At 37.7% G+C, this 21,859-nt stretch overlaps 1 protein-coding gene across 1 annotated transcript in view; it reads left to right on the top strand.

Annotated features, from left to right (window-relative positions):
* The window catches only part of COL19A1 (collagen type XIX alpha 1 chain), a 170,211-nt gene that overhangs the window by 28,916 nt on the left and 119,436 nt on the right, over positions 1-21,859 (top strand). The window contains exons 5-10 of the mRNA XM_031057604.1: positions 2,079-2,202; positions 2,571-2,846; positions 4,613-4,693; positions 6,874-6,999; positions 7,478-7,540; positions 14,840-14,893. Of these exons, the coding sequence (XP_030913464.1) occupies positions 2,079-2,202; positions 2,571-2,846; positions 4,613-4,693; positions 6,874-6,999; positions 7,478-7,540; positions 14,840-14,893 (724 nt within the window). The remainder of the gene's footprint in view (positions 1-2,078; positions 2,203-2,570; positions 2,847-4,612; positions 4,694-6,873; positions 7,000-7,477; positions 7,541-14,839; positions 14,894-21,859) is intronic.

Here is a 21,859-nt window from a genome sequence, read left to right as displayed (position 1 = left end):
AAATTTATATCAGGTGTACTTACACAACCAAATTTATTTGAGATAATTCTGAAAGAAACACAATTTTAGATGACTTAATACTGTCATACATCTAGATGGCTGCGAAAGCGTTAGGAAGGCATGCAGTGAAAAGCAGTGGAGTGGAGGGTCGGTGTGGGAGTGTAGAAAATAGTGCCACCTTGCCCAAAGACTGCTTCTGCTTGTCTTCCAGACCTACAGTAACAATCATGGTTCCCCTCTTTGCATTTGATGAAGGCTTCTGATCATTTCTTTTCCACAGTTGTCTGTCCTTTGTCCATTAATGTGAATTCCCCAGTGTCCCCAATATGGAACTTAGCTGGGAAAGTTAATTGATTTTGGAGAGGTAATCTGATGCTGCCATCCACATCAGATGCCAGATATCCTGTCTAGCTTACAGCTGTAAACCTGAGATACCATCTCCTTAGCCTGCCTGGGGTGCAGGAAATCATGGGGCTGATCCCATGTCCAGATAGTTTATTGTTCTGCAGTCACACACTCATGCCTGGTGAAGGTATTTTTTTTATAAATTATGAAACATGTTCTTTATGCTATATTTGAAATACAAAGTATGAAATCTAGGTCTAAGTACAGCCAAGCCTATTCTCTTTTGCCTTGCCTTTTGACATTCCAACGTCTATAGCTGTACAACAGCATATGGGTCCACTAACAATGTGGGACAGCAGCCAATTTAGTCCTAGGATAAAACAGGAATCAGCTGTGGGAAATAAGCCAAAGAAGTGTGATTCCCACATGAGGCACTTAAATAGGTGCTAGTCCTTAGAGAAGCTCTTTGGCAGGATTTAGAGCAGGATTCTCTGCACAGGAGGCATTTTTCCTGAGCTCCTAAGTACAACAATGTCCAGGAGGGTTGTGGGGCTATTGTTTCATCAGCTGTAGTGCTTTGCTCTTTCTTTGTCCCCACCTTTGTTTTTTGTTTTATTTTGTTTTGTTTTTAAGAAAAGCTTTATAGCATATTGCTCTGTAATTGTAATCCCATCATTATTTTTTAAGAATTAAACCATTTGCTTCTTGTGATTATGGGAAATAAAATGGAGGAAATTTTTCTGCTGCGTAGGGGGGTCCACAGGTTTCCTGAACTCTGATCCAGGGAATGCTTTTTGCACCATGGCTAGCTGATTGCAAACAGCAATCTGAACACTTTTGCTACTCCTGTGTTGTGTACAGATCTGTGGTTTTAATTTTCTCACCTCTGTCTTAGAAAATAAATAATTTGAAATGCAGAAGCTTCAAATTAAATAAGTTGATTGTACCATCCTAATTTATTTAGTAAAGAATTATTGTATATTTAATGGTTACCAAAGTCTGTAGAGTTGAGGTACAGATTTCGTTTTTTGTGAAATGCAGTCTTTTCAAAGAGTTCATGGAAGTGGTGTTGAGGTGCATTCTGTGATATAGGTCAGACTTTTTTGAGATATTGATGCATCTTAGGTGAGAAAATACTAACAAAATCAAACAGTAAATAATTTGTTCAAAAATAACTTCCTTATTTTTTTTCAAGCTTGCTAAAGTCCAACTGCTCTGATGCTCAAGTTGTCCACGTCATTGCCCATGGAGGTCACTGGATCAAATCCCTGCTCAGAGCAGGACAAACTTGAAAGTTAGATCAGGTTATTGTGAGCCCTGTCCAGCTGTGTTTTGAAAGTCTCCAAGGACAGGGATTATTCCACAAATCCTCTACAAAACTTATTCAAGTATCCTAAGCAATAAACTGGAAAAATATGTATTTTAAAATGCTTTCATGTGGGATATTCACTTTGCATCATTTCTTGTTAGACTCCTGTTTATATTAATCACAGATGCTAAAAAAGTTAGAACAAAATTTAATTAAAAAACCTTCAGTCATTTATTCTTATAGAAAGACTGAATTGTACTTTTGTGAAGAAACATTTCTGAATGCTGAGACCTGTGAATTTGTTAGGGTGGGAGCAAGTGTTTAGCTTCTTGTTTTCACCAGATATTATTTCTGTTCATTCCTTTTAAGCAGTGCTTGTTTGTATAAGAATAACAAGAAATCTTTTTCCTCCCTCTTGTTCCAGGCAAGTATTTCCAAATGGGCTTCCTGAAGAATACTCTCTGGTTGCTACGTTCCGTGTACGGCGAAATACCAAGAAAGAGCGTTGGTATATATGGCAAGTTTTAAATCAGTATGACACACCTGAGGTTAGAGTCATCTTTGATTTATTCCTTCAAAAAGTTTCTTTTTTCCCACATGTAATAATGGATGTTTCATTAATGGATTTAGCTAAAGTTTATATGAAATAGACAGACTGCTATGAAATAATTGATAATTTGTGACAGGAATGACAGAAATTTAGCAAAATCTATTCAGTTTAGACTGCAAAATAAAATAAATGCGTGTTTTAATTTACAACTGATATGTATTTACCCAGTTACATCAAAGAATGCTTCATAACATAATTCTTGCCCGGTATATGTAGTTGAAATATTTTTGTTGTATATGGTTTATAGATGCGCTTCTGTCTTATAACTTTTAAATAACCACTTATTTTATTTTGTCTTGCTTTCAGATCTCTGTCCTCCTGGATGGTACAAAAAAGGTGGTGGAGTATATGACCAAATCCTCTCAGGGAAATATACTGCACTACACTTTTAAGAGTCGAGAAATTTATCCATTGTTTGATCGGCAGTGGCATAAGCTTGGTATTAGCGTGCAGTCAGGGATCATTTCCCTCTATTTGGATTGTAATTTAATTGAGAGAAAGCAGACTGATGAAAAATTCACCATTGACTTGCAGGGAAGGACACTGATTGCTTCTCGTGCTGCGGATGATAAGCCTGTAGATGTGAGTAGTGTGAAAGGACAAACAGATAACTTGAAGTAATGTTTTAGCCATGCTTTTACTAACACAGTTGTACAGAATCATGTAGATAAAATGTTCAAACCCAGTCATTATTTTTGAGTGTGTATTCTTAATTTGAAGTCCTTAAGTGTTTTTCTCTAAACATTATTCAATTATGTAGCATCTGCTAAGACAAAGCTGTTGCCAAAGTAACTGCATAGAACTCAGTCCTGGTTTAAGGAGTCTGTTTTTCTGTATTTAATTTGGAGAAAGAGCCACCTAATTACCACAGATATAGTCTTTCTATGTTTAAAGGTAGCTTATAGTCCTGATTATTTTCTTTCATTTTTAGTAAGATTAATTTATAGGTTTGTATCAGTCATCTGTTACACTTTGTCTGGCTTTGATAAAGGGGAGATACAAAATAGTTAAAGATTACCTCTGTATTCAGGTCTTCTAGAGCAATTCAGCTCTGTAGAAATAGGGGCACATTGTTGATAGTTGTCTCTCCCTTATCCAAAAGAGAGGGATTAGGAAGTGGCCAGAGGTGTATTTCCTGCAGCCTTTGGTGCAAGAATTACCCAATGAAACCCCATGATATTCTGGGGTATTTTTTGTCTCGGGAATGGTCTCTTCTGTTTCTTCATGCAGGGAGAAAAGTAATTTGAAAGCAAGTAATTTGAAAGCACAGCAAGTAATTTGAAATCTTCAGGAAATGTCAGTTTGTTTTAAGTACAGTGACATGCAGCTACCAGGTTTAAAGCATCTGCTTTGGGTTTATAGTGACCATCAGAAAGCTTCAGCGATCTTATGTACTCTGTAGGGCTCCAGAGGAAAACAGCATGTTTTAACTGCAAGCTAACTTTGCAGGAGGAGTCATTCTTGTGGGGCACTAAGCACTTTGGCCAGGACTCAGATCTCTTATTTCATGGAGCCAAGCTAATGCTGTGTTTTATTTTCTCAGACTTGAGTTCAACATTATTTGAAACGTGTGTATTATCTCCTCATTTCCAAATAGCATGCAGCAGAAAAAGCAGGTTTTTTCTGCTGGTTGCATGGTATGAGCTGGATAATTCTGAGTGGAAGTTTTCAATTGGGATTTCCACGTTTGCAGGAAAACATTATGGGCTTAAAGCTGATGAAGGCAGCAGAGCAGATCCTATACCAATGGTCACTTTTCTCAATACCAAGTGCAAGAGGGAGATTAAGAGGATATAAAAATGATGCAAAAAGAGGAATATGATGACAAGAATATCTAGTTAGAATTTTACTTGCTTTTCATCTTTCCAATCCACCCAAAGTCTCTGAAACAAAAGCTTTACATAAAGAATTTGTGATTTTTGCTCTTCAGGTGATTTAGTGGCAATGTCCAGGCAAAGGTCTGTCCAAAGCAATAGATGCATGTGATAGAGAGTTCATCAAACCTTATTTTAGTTTCCTGCAATGGAAAATTACCTTTCCTGAAAAGGTTTGTAGAGGATGTCTACAAGGCTAAAATTCTTGTGTAATATAGCAAACCAATAGAGATGGATGCAACTTAAATGAAAATAAATGAAATCTAAAATGTGATTTACATCAAAGTAATAGACTGCATAATTTGTTCCTTAAATGAGGAGCTGTGTGATTGTTTTGGATTTGTCTTTTTCTAGCATTTCAGAAATATGCAGTGTTTCAAAGAGAAAGTTTACTACTTTCCAAGATAAGAAAAAGCATGCCATAACACATAATTTTTTACACCTCATATTAATCTCTTTTGTATTCCTTAATAGATTGAACTTCACCACATAGCAGTTTATTGTAATTCACAACTTGCAGTAGAAGATACATGTTGTGAAATATCTGCAGACTTGGTAAGTTATCTGTTAAAATTCAAATGTTAATACAAAAGAAATTGCATTATTGTTTCCTGCTAAAGAGCTGTAAAAAATTTTCAACAAAGGTGATAACTTAATTACCTTCTAATAATGAATTCCATATCTGGAGTGATGGTACATAGTTTTTTGCTGCCTAAATAAATGGTACAGTGGAACATCAGCAAAAGGCACTAGGCGCTGCTAGTGCTTTTTAAATGCATTCCTTAACACTGATTAATTTCTAATTAGTAACTGAAGAAGCCTCAGAGTGTAGGAAACAAATCACTGAGATGGCTTGAGAATGGTTTCTGACAACAGAGGCCATTTCAGTAACAGTTGCATCTTGTGAAGCTTTACAGATAAAATAAGCAAAGCCCATGAAAGAGTCTGCATGACAGTGGAAGAGAAGGAAAATATGATGGTGTTGAGTTTTCTTTATTTTGATATACTAAAATGGAGGTACGGGTCTTTAATAACTAGAAAGTTGTAGTGGTAGGTTGATGGTTGGTCTTGATCCTACAGGTCTCTTCCAACCTTGATGATTCTATGAAACACTTTCTTCTTTAGAAAGCACATGCTGAAATGTATATATTGTTTAACGTGAGGGAAAACATTGATTTAGTTTAAAGGGTTCACTTTTCCCTCTTGTTTTGATAGACAAGAATCAGTGTAAAGTGGAAGACAGTAGAACCATAACTTGAAGTTGTAGATGTAATTATTTTACTCAATCTAGTCCATAAAAACAAAAAACCACAAAAACCAAACCAAACAAATAAACAAACAAAAAACTACAGAAAACCCAACCAGACTATAAATAGCCTCAGAAAGACATTGTGTTAAATTATTGGCCTGCTAGTCCAAAGTAGTCTGTAAGATCAGGCTCCTCTGAGGCGGTGGACAGTGCCATCACCACCAAGGTTGTAGTCAGCAAGAAAAACCCAGAGCATGTAGGAGGGCTGATTGATTACATCCACAAAGAAATAGGGGAAAGTGTACCTGGATGGGAGAGAGAAATCTGCCCAAGAACTGAACAACACAAGACTGCTTGGTGCTCAAAAGCATGAAAGAAGAATGGTCTAACTTCAGGGGGCAAATTTCAATTTTAAACAATGATTAATAGTTCGAATATATTTCTAAATATATTCTTGAAGGTAATGCAGAGTTTCTCTTGAATGTATAAGCTTATGAAAAAGTGGAATGGATTAAATTCCTGTATGTCTTTGGTGCTTGGAAATACAATTTATTGAGCAGTTATGACACAATAGCAAAAGAAGCAAGAACAAAACAAACTCTAATTTTATATAAGACAAAAAGCTCAACAATGGGCTTTATCAATAACATGTACATAGTCATTCATCTATGTAGCTAAAAGCACCATCAGTTTAATTTGTATTTCTTATGTTTAAGATGTAAGAAATGGTGGACTACTTGTTAATGACTTTCATATTAAAACTAGCTTTACATTTTCTGACTTATTTTTTCACAACTTCCTTACCCATTATAACAGCTACATTTTCAGTAATTTAAGGGAAGGAATTTATACTTGGATATAAATTTCTATGCTAAGCAGTAAATCCTGTGGGAATTTCTCTGACAGAAGGCTCAAAAAAATCTTCATTACATCTCAATGAGACTGAAGCTTAGCAGGTTTTGTTGACTTGTCCTATAGTATCTCTTCAGGTTGGCTCAGGAGTCACAGACAGGTAAATCTTGGGTTCAGGGCTTTTTTGTTTGTTTCCAAACTATCTATGCCAGAAGTATTTTAATATAAGGAAATAAAAAAATGTTTTCCTTTGCACTCTTATATTTTGCACTTGTTGACAGGGCAGAGGACAGGATGAGACTACGCAGTACTATCTTTTTTCTTTCTCCCCGTGGACATTTTCTGTTTCACTACTTCTGATTTTGGGAGACTTTATTCCTCTTTATTCTTCTGTCTTTTGGAAGAAAGAAGTGGGACAGTCATATCAGTTTTAACTGGCATAAATTTTGGAACAGAAGGATCTAAATATCTAGAATTGATTTTTTTACAGCTTTTTTTCTCTGTTTGGAAGTTGTTGTCACTTTCCATGTATGGTTTGTACAGGAGTATTAAAACAGAAGATAGAACAGAAGGTTGGATGGTATTTACCTATTAACCAAAGTGGACTGAAAATCAGAGAATCTTTTTTTTTTAGTGCCCACGTGAGGAGAGGTTACTGGCTACGACTCCATCACCAGTGACTGTTCATGCCAGCAAAATATACACGCTTCCAGGGATGCAGCAAGAATCTACACAGAGATGCTACTGCTTTCCCAATAAAGTATAAAGTTTTCCTGTTGCTTTTTAATACATAATGCTCTTTTCTCCTGTTAGATATAAAAACAATTGGGTTTGGTGTTTTTTTGCAGTCATGAAAAAATCTTACTGATTTGTAGTGTTGTAACATATTTACATCGTATTTCCCAGTTAAGAACCAGTACATTCTGGGTTTAGTTAAATCCAAAAAGTAAAGTTAAGTTAGAGATGTTAGTAAGGTTTAATTGTTTGAATATACACCCAAAAAAGTACCATGGTAAAACAGAGAATTATATTTAGGCATTATGTTTAGTGTAAATGTTTTCACTTGAGAATGAATTATATTCTACACAATGTTTGTTTTCTTTTAATACTCCTCCTGGGTGTTGCACTATATTTATTGAGTCATTTGCTTTGTTAGGCATTTGTGACAAAGACAGGAAACCTAACCAAATATATTTTAGATCTGCTTTGTTGACTTTTTTTATTTCTTTTAAAATCAGGGAGAAGCAGGGTTGCCAGGAGTAGCTGGTTTGCCAGGCCAGAAAGGAGAGAAAGGTGAAAAGGTAAAATATCACTTGGATTTTTCAAGCCTTGTCATTGACTTATCTTTCTTAAATAGGAATTGTATGAATTCTGTTATTCCTTAAAGGAATCTTCCTGAACATAGGGTAGATCCTTTATCAGTCAGTGTCTGGCTCTGTATGTGAGCTCCCTGCCAGGAATTTTACAGCTGCCCCACTTTGGGGTCACCTCATCAACTCTGTGGAGCACAGTTTACCTGCCTGGGAAGCACATGTCTCCCCAGCCCCGTCACCATGCCCTGTACGGAAGGCATGTATGTATTCTGACAAGAATTGTTCCATCTCCTGTGTGTAGATCACTGCTGATGGACAGAATCCCTTGTGGTGGAATCATCTTGCAATCATCAGTAGGAGGGTATGAGATATGACCTCCATATATTCTTTGACAATGCTTGTACCTGAAACTGTTTATTGTGAAGAGAGAAGAATCTGACATTGGCAAGTCTCTAGGACAGGCCAGTTGATCCTTTCCTTGGGCCTTTTCTGAATTTTCCTGTAATGCTTACCATGATATTCTTATGCTATGTAGCTTGGAATTTCCTAATTCTGTAGGTCAACATATCAAATGTTTTCCTTTCACACTACATTCCTTAAATTTTGTTGGAGGATGCTGAATTAAGACACAGCTGGGAATGTTTTCCATGTGCTACTAGAGGAGGCAAGTTGAATAAACTATTGTAAATCTGCCACAAAGACAGCGAGATAGGAACTGAGGTCAGGGAATGCAGCTTGTATGAGAAGAAGATGCCTAGACTGTCCTAATCCAGAGGTTAGATGGTGGTATCCTAACCCAACATCCTACCTTGCAGCGCACCATTTAATATGTGATCTGAAATAGTTTGTGAAGACAGCCAGGGCTGTTCCTATAACTGTAGTATCTTGCTGAAAAGGGTCCAGTTCTGAGAAGGCTTATCTAGACAGCTGGTTGAAATTAAGAACATTTCTTGACAGTATATTGCCCCCCACAACAACTCCTCCCCTCCAGTATATATTTAACTTTTGACACAAGCTGTATTTTTAGGTGAAAAAAAAAAGTTCAGTCATGTTAGTTTCTATAGTCCAGCTGAATCTAGAGGGACTGCTGTCAGTTTTCAGACCTAATAATGAAGTTTTGATCTGGAGTGTATTAAACAATTGTCAGTTTTTAGTTTTAGCTTATGCTACCAGCACAGGGAGTTTCCTAGCATTTGTTTGGGAAACAGTTCTTCTGGTCTTGGCCTGATCCATTTAGACCATTATTGCTACTAAGCTGGGAAAGCAGACTTCACAAGTCTGGTTTTTTTTTACCATTTAATCTCCCAGCGAATTAGCAGTATTTACAATGCTAAGCATAGTGTCTCTAAACAAAACATGTAAGGTTCTGTTCTGCCACTTGTTTTAGAAAAAGAGCCTCACCGCATGGATTCTCTGTGCATGGAACTGTCTGAGAGTCAATGAGCCCTGCTGCACCCAGAAGTTAACCTAAAGAAAGTATATTGACATTTATTAATGCCCTTTCACAAAATTGAATGAATCAGCAGGTTAAATTCAGGGGTAGAACACCAAACAGGTAGAAAGCTACTTATTTTGAACTTTTCTTACAATGGACCAGTACTTGTTACTTCCTAGCTTTGCAGTGGGTGGGCTTTTTTTCTTTTTTGGGGGGATGGGGAAAAGGGGTTGGATGGAGGGCACAGTATGACTGTGACCAGGATTGGCTCACTGACCTTAGGGAGCAAACAAATCTTTTGTTAAATAGTGCCTGCCATGAGCTGAAAGCAACATTCTCTGAGATTTTAATACCATTTTTCTCACTGACTCTGCATTTACGCAAGTTTTCAGTAACACTCCTTCTCAATGACGGCCTTGTTACATCAATAATTAGACCTGAAGAGGCAGAAAGGCTCCAGAACATTCCAGACATGTAGGATACATGACTTATTGTCAGATTATGTAAAGGAAACTAACAGACTCTGGCTGAATGTCTTGTACTGTATTATACACAAAATAGGCAGCTTCTTGATAACTTTGCTGGCCAGTTACAAAAAACCAGGTCTTCTCTGAGTTCTGTGGTTCCTAAGCACATTTCCCCTTTTGTTTATGCTCAGCTTCTCATGTTATTTTTTCTTTTGTTTCTAAATAATATTACTATAGGCATCCAACTAACTATATTTAAATGTCTGTGCCATTGCAGCATCCAAGTGAAAATGTTAATCTTTAATAAGAAATTTCTAATTCTATTTATATTATCTCCTTTTCAGCACAACAGTTCTTATCTTTTTATTTTGCTTTATCTCATTCCAATTTCGCATTCACTTTAATTAATTGTATGATTGAATTTATGTCCATTTTTGTTGCTATGGGACTGACAAGAAAGTCTCTGCTGACACAGATTGAAATTAGGCTACATTCAAGCCCCTCAAAATTGCCCTTCTTTTCAGTCCAACATCACTGTTCCCTGAGGTCAGACTATTCAAGAACCTCTAAGCTATCACCAGTGTAAAGTATGCTAACTTACAAGCCATTTTAGGCATTTTGAATTTAATTATTAGCCTGTAACCACTCCATTTGGGTACTCTTGGCACATCCTAGTACCTCTGAACAGGTCTGAGCCAAAATTCAAAGTATATTGCAGGCCCAAAGGACTGGAGTACCATATTTTCACTGGAATAAGCATTCATGCAAATATTGATATATCCCTGGCAAGATGTGCATCTGAATGCACAGGAGCATCTGATCAAAATTATGCCATTTGTGTGAATGCCCTTCCTATTTGTATACCTAGCCTTTATTATGACTGTGTGAGGACAGTTCTTCACTCAAAACTTTTATCTCCCATACTTCAGGCATGGAATAGTTGGTTTGCTCTGCTGGATATTTTTGCTGGGAGATCAGCTTCTGCAGCAAAGGACCAACTGTTTTTTAATTTCTCAATAATTAAGACTGAAAAAATTGCCTGGACCAACTTCCTTTGCTACTTACTAAGTGTACAGTTTGGACTATCCCTAAATAATATGCTGTATATTCTCATGGCAGCTTGATTCTTAGCACAGTGTATCTCACAAGTTGCAAGTGGACACAAATTAGGTGGAAGTCTTCTGTGATTTTAACACAGTTTGATATCTTCTGTGGAGTTGGGTTTTCTCTTCTTATGATCTGAGTGAGACATTGACTGTCTTTTTTATTTGGTTGCAATTTGTACTACTTCAGCATTGTATTTAGCTACTCAGAATCTTACAGACATATTTGTTGTTAGCAAATGTCTTTTAACAATGTTGTAAAGGTCCTGTTTTGTCCTCAGTATGTAGATATTCTTCAGAAAGACAGAATATGGGTGACCATAATTAGAATGATTACATATATGCTGAATATATAAACTGATTTTGTCTCTCAAGGAGGCTAAAAAAACCCCTGTTTTTTACTTTTATTTCCTTTAATCAGACTAAGTGCCCATGAAATATTTTAAATTGAAATCTAAACAGAATTAAATATTTTGATATAATGTTAAGCCGGTGTTAGCTGTGTTATTAGGTCATTAGTTAATGCTGTAAGTGAAGTAGGGACCAAAAAGCCAGAGGCAGATTGCTTTCAAATATTAAAATGCCTGTTGATGTACATCATGGAGAAATTTTTTGCTATTCAACTTCATTACTTTAAATTTTACTTAAGGAAAGAGACATTTAAAAGGCTATTTTGGGATTGGTAGAGATAGGTTTATGCAATGTATTATTGCACTAGGAAAATATTTGTAATAGAATGATATGAAAAAAGATCTCCTGGAGACCAAATGAAGTGTCTGAACTGTTCTTTCCCTCCATTTTCCTTGCTAGTCTTTCTTTCCTGCTACTCTGACTTTCCTCTTAAAATCCAGTCAACTTGATTCCACCTAAACCACATCTGTTCTCCATGCAGCCTTGAGAATTGCTCCTTTCTGGCCCAGTCTTTGTTGCTGAGGTTATTGATAGGGACCTAGAAGCTGGAATTCAAGAAAAACAAGAAAGTTGAGCAAAATGTGGCTGGCTGTCAGTTATGACAAAGTCAGGAATTGCCAGTATACTTAGTAGAATAAAATCGTACAATAAGAAGAATGAAACTCTTTGTGCTTACCAATCTAAGAATTTATGGTAGACATAGTCTCACTTATGTTTTGGACAACTAATTGTCCAAGTTATCAGATTAAAAAGGGAAAATATCATTAGCAACACAACCATTTTTTCTTATAAAAAATTCTGAAATGTGACTTACTGTCTTTGTTACTATATTTGCCATTCCAGTACTCATCTCAGTCCTGAGTTTAAGTCATCCTGCGGAGTGGAGATGGTGGCAGCAAGTCCTCACCACTGAGGTGTGCTCAGGGGTGTGGGAGAATGTCACACTTCCCCAGTGGGGCCATTCCAGAGCTGAAACAAGAGCAGGGGAGCCAGCAGTCACTGTCACTGGTGCAGGAGTTAAACCAGTGACATCCAGCCCAGGCCTTGGTGAGGCTGAGCTCCTGCTCTGATGGGACAGAACACAGCTGGGGGCTTCTGCTGGGAGTAACAGGGGTGATACTTTCTCATCCGTATACTCCCTGCTGCTCCCACAGTACCAGGGAAACCCTGGAGTGATGCTGCCTTTGGGATGAGTTTTCTTTCTCCTAACAAATTTTCTGAATGTGAATTTTTTTTCCTTTTGGCTAATAGACATTTTTTTGTTTTCTGGGGGTTTTTTGGTGGGGGTTTTTTTGGGTTTTTTTTGTTTATTTGTTTGTTTGTTGTTGTTGTTTTTGTTGTTTTTAACCTGGACTTTTCTGGTGATGTTGTGTCCTGGTTTTAGCTGGGACAGAGTTCATTTTAATCCCAGTAGCCAGTATGAGGATGTGTTTTGGATTAGTGCTGGAAACAGGGCTGATAACACAGGGTTGTTTTCATTCTTGCCAAGCAGTGCTTGCACAGTGTCAAGGCCCTTTCTGCTCCCTACCCCACCCCATGAGCAAGGGGCTGGCAGAGCACAAGGAGCTGGGAGAGGACACAGCCAGGACAGTGACACCAACTACCAAAGATATATTCCATAGCCAACACATGGTGCCATGATCAGTATATAAAGAAGTATATAAAGCAGTGGGAAGAAAGAGGAAGCAGGGGGACATGTGGAGTGACACCACTTCTTCCCAAGTCACTGCTATATATGATGGAGCTCTGCTTTCCTGGGGATGGCTGAACACCTGCCCTCCCAAGAGAAGCTCAGTTGAAAAGGGTTTTCATTTTCACCCTTTGTAAATCCTGACAGTAGATTTACAGCTCATGGTTCTACCTCTGGCTGTTGTTACACTGTGTGTACCTCATAACCTGTAAATGCCAGCCTTGTACTACTGCTGTTCACCACCTTACAAAGCTGTTTTCCCAGTAACTTATCTTTCACTTTTGTGAAGGACTTTAACGCCTGCCGAAGGAAAGGAAAATACCATCAAGAAAAATATAAAAATATTAAAGAGGCATTTCTATATTTTTGGTTTTATTCTGTGGTACTGTTTCTATGAATACTATTAGATACCTATAGTATCTGATATTTATATTCATAAAGGCATGAAAAACTACTACTTTTCCACATGTGGTTATTAAAATCACAACTAAAAGGTAGAAGCATAACTTGCAGATCTAATTTGCAGTGGAAAATAATTGTCTTCAAGATAGGGAGTCTGTCTGCAGTTAGTGGAACAGTAGTGTAAACATACCTTGGTTAATTGGTGAGTAAGTCACACAGGCTAAAGGTTTCCTGGCATGTAGTAGGCTGCGTAATTTTAGACTACACAGTGTATAAAAATACACCACTGAAGGTAACAAAGTGGTACTGGTCTATTAAAATACTGGCAAGTGGCAGAAGGGAGCAGAGGATGCATAGATAAGAGAATGACTCTGTGGGTGATTAGATAAGGTAACCTTTACCTCTCACAGTGCCAGTGGATTCATGCTATTCATGCATACAGGATTTTGGTCTACTTTTGAGACAGAGCTGTTTAATATCTTTATCCATGGCCTGGGTGAGGGCATACAGTGCATACTCAGTAAGAACAAGCCTTATGAGGAGTGACTGAGGGAGCTGGGGGTATTTAGGCTGGAGAAAAGAAGTCTCAGGGGTGACCTTATTGTTCTCTACCAGTGTCTGAAAGGAGGTTGTACGCAGATGGGGGTCAGGCAGGCAGCCAATGACAGGACAAGAAGAAATTTCCTCAAGCTGTGTGACCGAAGGTTCAAGTAGACATTAGGAAGAATTTATTTTTTGAAAAGCTGGTCAGTCATTGCAATGAGTTGCCCAGGGAAGTGGTGGAGTCCCTCTCCCTGGAGGCATTCAAGAAACAACTGGACATGGCACTCAGTGCTATGATCTCATTGGCATGGTGGTGTTCAGTCAAAGGCTGGACTTGATGATCTTGGAGGGGCTTTTTAATCTTTATGATTCTTATACAACTCTTATTGTGTACTTCTGGACAATCTTACTGCTCCTTTCTCAAGTTCAGAAAGATTAATAACTTAATTTCAGACCAGAGGTATAATGTTATTCTTGCTGGAGAATGTTCTTTTCTTGGTAAAAGTAGGCACACCTAATGCTTTGTTTTGTTTTTAAACAAACACTACAGTGCTCATTTCAGTGCTTTTGTTGTATTCCTCTGGCATCAAAATGATTTTCATTTTAAATTTTTTAAACCTTATACTTTACATTATTTAGCAGCATTTCTGTGTTTGATGTTTTCTTATGTAATTTTTAAGATTTATGGTCCAATTTACAGCTGCTGAGATCTTCCATAACTCTCCCAACCAATCAGGAGAGTTATGGAAGAGAGTCAGTTTTTTTCTCAAAACTAAAATTTTCTTATAGATTGCTTATGATTTGGGGTTTGGTTTCTCTAAAGGGATAAAAGGGAGGGAGAGAGAAATTTAAATGTTTTTCAAAAATATTGAGGGCATATGACTTTGTACAAATCTGTATTACACGTTGAGCTTTCTCAGTGTAGAACTGAAAATGGACCCTCTTGGTTTCTGTCTTCTGTTGCAATGAATTCCTTTAAAATTAGTGGGCTTGCTTTTATGGAAATGTGGATGTGCGATTATTTGTCTGACAAAGGACTTAATTGATGTTATAGGTGTTTAAAATGCATTTATTTTGCTGATTTTATTATGACATGTAAGGCATCCTCCTCCACAGTGGTTGGATTACTAAAAAATCAGGCAGAAGATGCTTTTCTATTGACTCTGATATGACCTGAGTAGAGGTTATTAACCTCAGAAGTCTGTGGAACTTCTAATTGATCAATTTGTTTTGTAGGGAGAGATGGGTGTGAAAGGACCGGACGGTGTTGCAGGTCTGCCTGGTGAAAAGGTATGTTCCTGTTTGCTGAGTTGTGATTTAACTCATGGGAAGTGTTCATTGTGTCAGTGGCTTCTCTGTAATTGTGTACAGAAAATGGGAGGATAGAACATTTCTGTTAGAACATTAATGTCTTATCTGCACTGCCATGTTTTCATAGCACACTGGAAAAGCTGTTCAGATCAATACTGAAAAAGCTGTTCAGATCTGCAGATGTGTGTGTTTGGTGGGGTTTTCTCCCAAGAAGTGGGGGTTATATACGAAGCTAAAGGAAGCTACTTGTTCTTGTTCCACCCGCTCAGTTTGTGGTCTGCAAGCTTGGATAAGAGCTCTTGTGCACTCGGCAGTCTGCTTGGTAGAGCTTGAGATAAACACCACTGACTTCTTACTCAAAGATTTGGAATAGCCATGGCTAAGAAGGCATGCCAGCCTACTTGTGTATTCAAGGATAAGTTTCACTTCATTTCAGAATGTTAGCATGCAAAATAAGACAGTTGTATGCACTTATTGGGTTCGGCGCTACTTACCTGTATTAGAGGAAGTCTATGTCTAATATCTAGAATCTTCAGTACAGAACAACCCTCATATCACTGAGGAAACAGCTTGTTGCTCTCAGGCTTAAAACCTGTGGGTTTACAGGACATAAAATCATGAAATTGTCTTTTATTTTTACTTATTTTTCTGTCTCAAATTGTGATTTTTTTAAAAATGGGAGGTAGATGTATATGAGCAAAGTTAAAAGTAAAAATCAAAGTATTTGTTGGTGATACTAAGTTATATTGGTAGAAAAATGGAGTACAGGCTGCAAAGATGTTCAAAGGAATTGAAGAAGTTGAAGAACTGAATTGCCAAGTGGTTTGTAAAACTCAGAGGAAGCAATAGGCAAGTGATGCAGATGAAGAGGAAAACAAAGGAAGCATTATGCATTTCATGCCACACTGGACTAGCTATTACTGTTCAGGAAATGATCTTGGAATTACAGATCAAGGAAAACATGGAGTCGCTGTTTAGCACCAGTCAAATTACTAAGAAGAGAATAGGGAACAAAGCAAAAGAGTTTTAATGTCACTATTTTTAATGAATCCATCTGTATTATGCTGCAACTTGAATGATAAATACAGTTCTGGTTCTCACACCTCAGTGTGAATCTAATAATACCAGAAAAGATTCAGAGGTGTCAAGAGTGATCAAGAGCACCAGACATCTTCCAATTAAAGTCTGACAATGTGGACTTCAATCTGAAAAAGGCACAATTGAGAAAAAATATGTCATGTTCTGTTCTCTGTACAGTGCTGAATGGAGCAGAAAGGATTAATAGGGATTGATTTATTTATTTCGTTCTTTATTGTGCGAATTACAGCATCAAACCTATCTGATAGGAGGTTCAAAAAGGACAGAAAGAAAAGATAGGCCTCTTTCTTCCTGCTACAATATTACAGTTTGAACACTACAGAGAACTTGAAAAGTCTGAAAATGTATTAGAAGATTAGTGGAGTAAAATTCAATTGAGTGTGTCAGTCTGCTTGTACTTCAAGAGGCTGGAATCTGGGAAAGCCACAGGAGGAGTCTTTATGGCTGCCCTGTTATATTTTTCTGTAGACATCTGTTGTTGCCATAATTGTAGTCCTGTAATTGACTGGAGAAACCTTTGTTTTGATCCAGATAGACAGTGTTTTACTTTACTGTGCTCCTAGATGTGAATTAATGGAAAGAGTTATTGTAAATCATCGTAGATTGAGATTGATCTAGAATGAAGCTGTGTTTTCCCTTGGCTCTTTCCATAGCTCCTACTCTGATGTTATCTTGCTATAAACTTACCAGGCTACGTTGCTTTTCCAGTCCAAGTTATTATTATTACAGTTTCCATGGTTAATATTGTTTGGGTTTTTTTGCTAAGCGCCTTGCAAATTCATTGTCAGGCCAAATCCCAAAGCTCCTGTTAGTTTACATGAAGCTCAACAGTCAGATCTTATTTAACATCCAGACATTGTACTTTTTCTGAACATTACAACTCTTAATTCAGCCTATATAAAATACAAATTACAAATGAACCGCGAATTAGAAATGAACTACCATAAAATACAAAACTGTCAAAGCTTAAAACTTCTAAAACAAAAAAAGAAAGCAAAGTATTTTGTGCATGCATAACTAGATGAAGAAAGTGGGATCCAGCTATCCAGCTTCTGCTGGCCGGAGTGGTCATGCCTGTGTGGAGTAGTGCAGTGCTGTGTGTGTTAGCTCCTTCCTGGAGCTGGAATGAATGTTTTCCTCATGTTGTGGAAGGCACTAAATTGTTCTCTCCCAGATGATTAATCAAGAACTATATACATTTGTAGAATCTTTTATTTTTGTGCTCCCCTAAGTGTGGTGTTCCAGATGCTAACATTGTACATAAAGACAATGAAATGGAGGAGCAGCACCAAACCTGTCTGAGGTGAAGAAGCATTTGGACAAAAGACCCTGAGGCACATGGTGGGATTCTTGGGGTGTTCTGTGCAGGGCCAGGAATTGGGCTTGAATATTCTGATGAGTCCCTTGCAACTCAACGTACTCTATGATAAAAATACTCTAAGCACTGTTGTTTGCAAAGGCATCTCCTACCTTCAGGCTGTTGAAGTACAGACTGTGCAGTGCTGAGAAAGCATTCTGAGGAGCTACTGCTGTTTGTATATCTTCTTAAATCCTTCAGCATGCGTTATGTATTGTTGGAGATGTTAAATTGCTTAGTATGGATTTTCTTATGTTTTTGCACTGTGTGTTTCTTAGCATTGTGCAGATGTGCTCCTGAGTCACTAGCTAGAAACAGGAAGAAGGAAAAATAAGTTATACTCTTTCTTAAAATTTAACTGAAGATTGAGGCTTCAAAGAACAGAGGTGCTCTTGATATACTCCCAAAACCTATCCACTGCAATACTCCTTTGCTTATACTTCATTCCCTGGGAAAAGGTTCAGAGAATAAATAAGCAATAGATTTTACTCATGTTGTTATGCACAAACAATATCAATTCATTTGACCTATTTTAGATGTTTACCTTAGAATGAGATAAACTTGGCCATTGAAAATTCTGTTTCTTTAGATTGATTATCTCAAACATACCTGATATAGTGAAAAACTAAACTTAGAATAATACTATACAATAGGCTTTATTACTTGAGAGAATCTTAACAGGGGAATCTCCCAGAACAGTGCTTGGTGCTCATACACTTAATTTTCAAGATGTGGGTAAATGGTGAGGCATCTGTGAGTCTTCATATCTGGCCTTGACTTTCAAGTGTGAAAATTGTTCAGTCTGTCTTCAAATGTGACACTTTGCCTTCTGTCACTTTCAAGACATATTGTCACTAACATAATTTCCCATTCACTAAATGCTGCAGTGGTTTTGCCACAGCCTGCTGGCTAATAGGTGCACAAGTGAGTGGTGTAGACTTCTAGGAGGCTCTTGCCTATTAAGAGGTTGGATCTGCTGAAGGCTAATACAGAGAACAGAGTTTAAGGCTTGATGACTCTATGGTAACATAAGAATAACATTAACACTCTAAAGAAAGCAGAGGAATGTTCTGGCCATAATTCAGCAGTTTTTTTGATTTTTCTGATGCAGTTCTTGTAAGCTGCCAAAGTAAAAAATGAGGTTTTCATTGACACCACAATATGTCTGTTGTCTCATCTGCCTTTGGGTTAAAAGAAGTCAGTGTCATGGTGCTTATGACTAATCTGGAGAGTCAAGAATCTAACTAACAGATCCTGTGGAGCCCTACCTCAGGCCCCCAAAGCCACAAAACAGTAGATAGCACCATTACATATGTGACTGTCTATTTGATGTCCACCTATCTAGTTCTTTTTCCCCATCCTTTTTCAGGAAAATGTCTTAAGAGATTTTTATTTTTAATAGTAAAACCTGCTTGGGGCAACAGGACAAACTCCTGAGATTATCAGAGGAGATAGTTCTGAGGTACTTGTTTATAATTCTGAAATAAGAGGGTAGTAGGCTTCCCTTGGAGGGAAATTTGCTTCCTTTGTAGACTATCAGAAGAGATGGAATACAGTGGCATGATCCCTTTCTTGCAATGGGGACTGATTTGTCGCTCAGCCTTCTAGGCACACTTCTTCAATGGATCTGTCAAACCATGATACAAGAGCAACTGGAAGTTGTTCTTAATCAGAATCCCTATATGTGTGAGACCTTAGGCTCTGTCCTTCTGACAGTGTTCAGCAAAGGCTGTGAGCACAGAAGAAATGTGTTGAAGGAAGCACTGTTAGCCTACTTTTTGGTGATTAGCAAGTGAAATTGCCTCTGGATACACTTCTGAAGTCATTTAGTATAACTGGATTGTAGCCAGAGTGCTGGTTATGGCATGAGAAATTAAATCTGTCCCTGAAGTGGAGGTTTGAGGTGACTGGACTGCTTTAAGATATAATATGACAGCCACCTATCTGCTCCAGAAATCAAGTAATCCTGATCTAGCAGTTAGATTCATTATGGCAACAAAAACTGATTGCTCAGCCATTAAGAATGGGCTTCACCTCTCACTGCTGTGTACAGGGTCACATCACTGGCATAACCTGAGCAAGGTCAATACATTGCTGTGAAATATTTCTGTTTTAAAATCTTTATTTATTTTCCTAGTGTTCCTGTACTACTGAAATGGAGAGACAACATTCCTGCGTGACCCACAGGCTTCTCCCTAACTGAAGTCATAACATCATCTTACTTCCATACAGGTTGAATATATGCAGGTCCTTTCCACAGCACCCACTGGGGGATTGTTGCAGACCTCCATGATGTGTGTTTTGTGTTGTGGCTCTGCACAAAGCATATCATGGGATGGATCCTTCCACTACTTACAGAGGGCTTACAAAGAAGAGAGAGAGCTACCTTTTACAAGGGCAGATAATGATAGGACAAGGGGAGAAGGTTTTAAACTGAAATACGAGAGCTCTGGATAAAATGTCAGGAAGAAATTCTTTACTCAGAGGGTGGTGAGGCACTGGAACAGGTTGCCCAGAGAAGTTGTAAATGCCCCATTCCTGGAAGTGTTTAAGGTCAGGTTGCATGAGGTCCTGAGCAACCTGGTCTAATGGGTGGCATCCCTGCCCATGGCAGAGGGGTAGGAACTAGATGATTTTCAAGATCTGTTTCAACCCAAGCCTTTCTATGATTCTCTGATCCTCCCTATATGGTGTATTTCCAGGCTTTCCAAACAGTCTGACAGCACTTTGAACCATCAAGTCTTCAAGCCTTAAAAATGTGTTAGACATTTTCTGAGGATAAGGGGGGGGAAATTCCACCAACCACCTGATCTCAGTGTCTTCACTTACGGGAGCTCATTTTTTTTACTTTCCTTCGTAGCTTTTTGTAAACTTGAATCAAGCTGGATTTAATTTTCCTCTGTATAGTTGAGACTTTCCTTTTTCCTGCACTTCTTGTGTCACTGATCCAAATAAGTTAAATCCTTTCCTTCTCTTTGCTTCTGGCTCTATAATGCCATGGCAATGAAGCTCAAAACTGAAAGTTTATTTGAGTTCTGGATGCTAAGTGATGGAGTCCTGTTTGGGTTACAGGGTTATTTTTTGCTGATCTGTGATGCCTTGACAATTGTGGTAAATTTCTAAAGCATTTTGGCATGTACATTTTAGGGGTAGACAATCTTTGCATGCTCGAGCAGTTTAGCAGGAGTTCATGGTTCTGAGATAAGCAGCCACCTGTGGCAGGTATTTTGATATAAAGTATTAAGCCTCTTGGTGAGTTGGAGACCTTATGGTTCCCTCCAATTACCTGAGAGGAGATTGTAGTGAGTGTTGGTTTCTTCTCTCAGGTAACAAGTGACAGGATAAGAGGAAATGGCCTCAAGTCACTCCAGGGGATGTTTAGATTTCATATTAGGAAAAACTTCTTCACCAAAAGGGTGATCAGGCATTGGAATGGGCTGTCCATGGAAGAGGTTTGAGTCAACATCTCTCTAAGTGTTCCAAAAATGTGGAATTTGGTGACATAGTTTAGTGGTGGAGAGATCAGTGTTAGGTTAATGGTTGGACTCAATCCTAGAGGTCTTCTGCAACCTTAAGGATTCTGTGGTTTATGTATGTTATGGGTCCTGCTAGCCAGAAATGCCTTATGCTTCTGAGAATGTACTGATGGCAGTAAGGCTCAAAGGGCTCAAAGGACTCAGTGTTTTTCTAATTTTTCTATTATGAAAATATTTTTTTCTTCTTTATCAATGACTACATTCTGAAAAATGAAATTGATGTAGGCAGTAAGATAATTCAGAAAAATCAGATTTACTGAACTAAACAGGATTTGTCCATTCCCCTTTATCTAAACCTCTATAGTAAGTGCTTCCTCATGATACAATGATACAATTAATAGACCACAAACTCCGCTTTGTGAAATACTTGTGACAACATTCACTTTGAATATTTGACTTTCCAATGGCTTAACTTTATTGTTTTATTTTTTTGCATTGATTTTTTGCAATCTAGATTATGAACACTCTTCCTAAAATATTAAATACATTGAGTAAGCTTTTTAGAATAGCTGGTCTTGCATGTGAGCTTGAAGCAATGAAATGTTCAATGCTGTGCATTTGCTACTACACTCTATAGATCCTTCTGCAGTATATTAATAAAATAGTTTAGACTAAAAAGAGAAAGACATGCTTATGTAAATCAAAAAGTGTTTATTTCTACACAGATTTATATTCAGAATATTTACCAAATTAAACTGGGTTTGTCCAATCCCCTTTATCCAAACCTCTACAGTAATTGCTTTCTCATGATCCATAGTATAAAATTCATAGTATAGAACTCATAGTGACAGAGATCATGTAAAACCACATGTAAAATATGATGGAGATCAAAGTCAGACCAGAGAAAAAAACAAGTCTACATTTCAAGAGCTCTACCAACTCTATGAGTGCTATTTGAATTTTGAGTATTGAAAATGAGATTTACACGAAATGAGTTTTACATGAAACTGTTCA

This window comes from Geospiza fortis, unplaced genomic scaffold (genome assembly GCF_000277835.1).
Source record: "Geospiza fortis unplaced genomic scaffold, GeoFor_1.0 scaffold264, whole genome shotgun sequence".
Classification (NCBI taxonomy): domain Eukaryota; kingdom Metazoa; phylum Chordata; class Aves; order Passeriformes; family Thraupidae; genus Geospiza; species Geospiza fortis.
The sequence above is the reverse complement of the archived record's forward strand: the minus strand, read 5'-3'. Positions and strand labels throughout refer to the sequence as shown.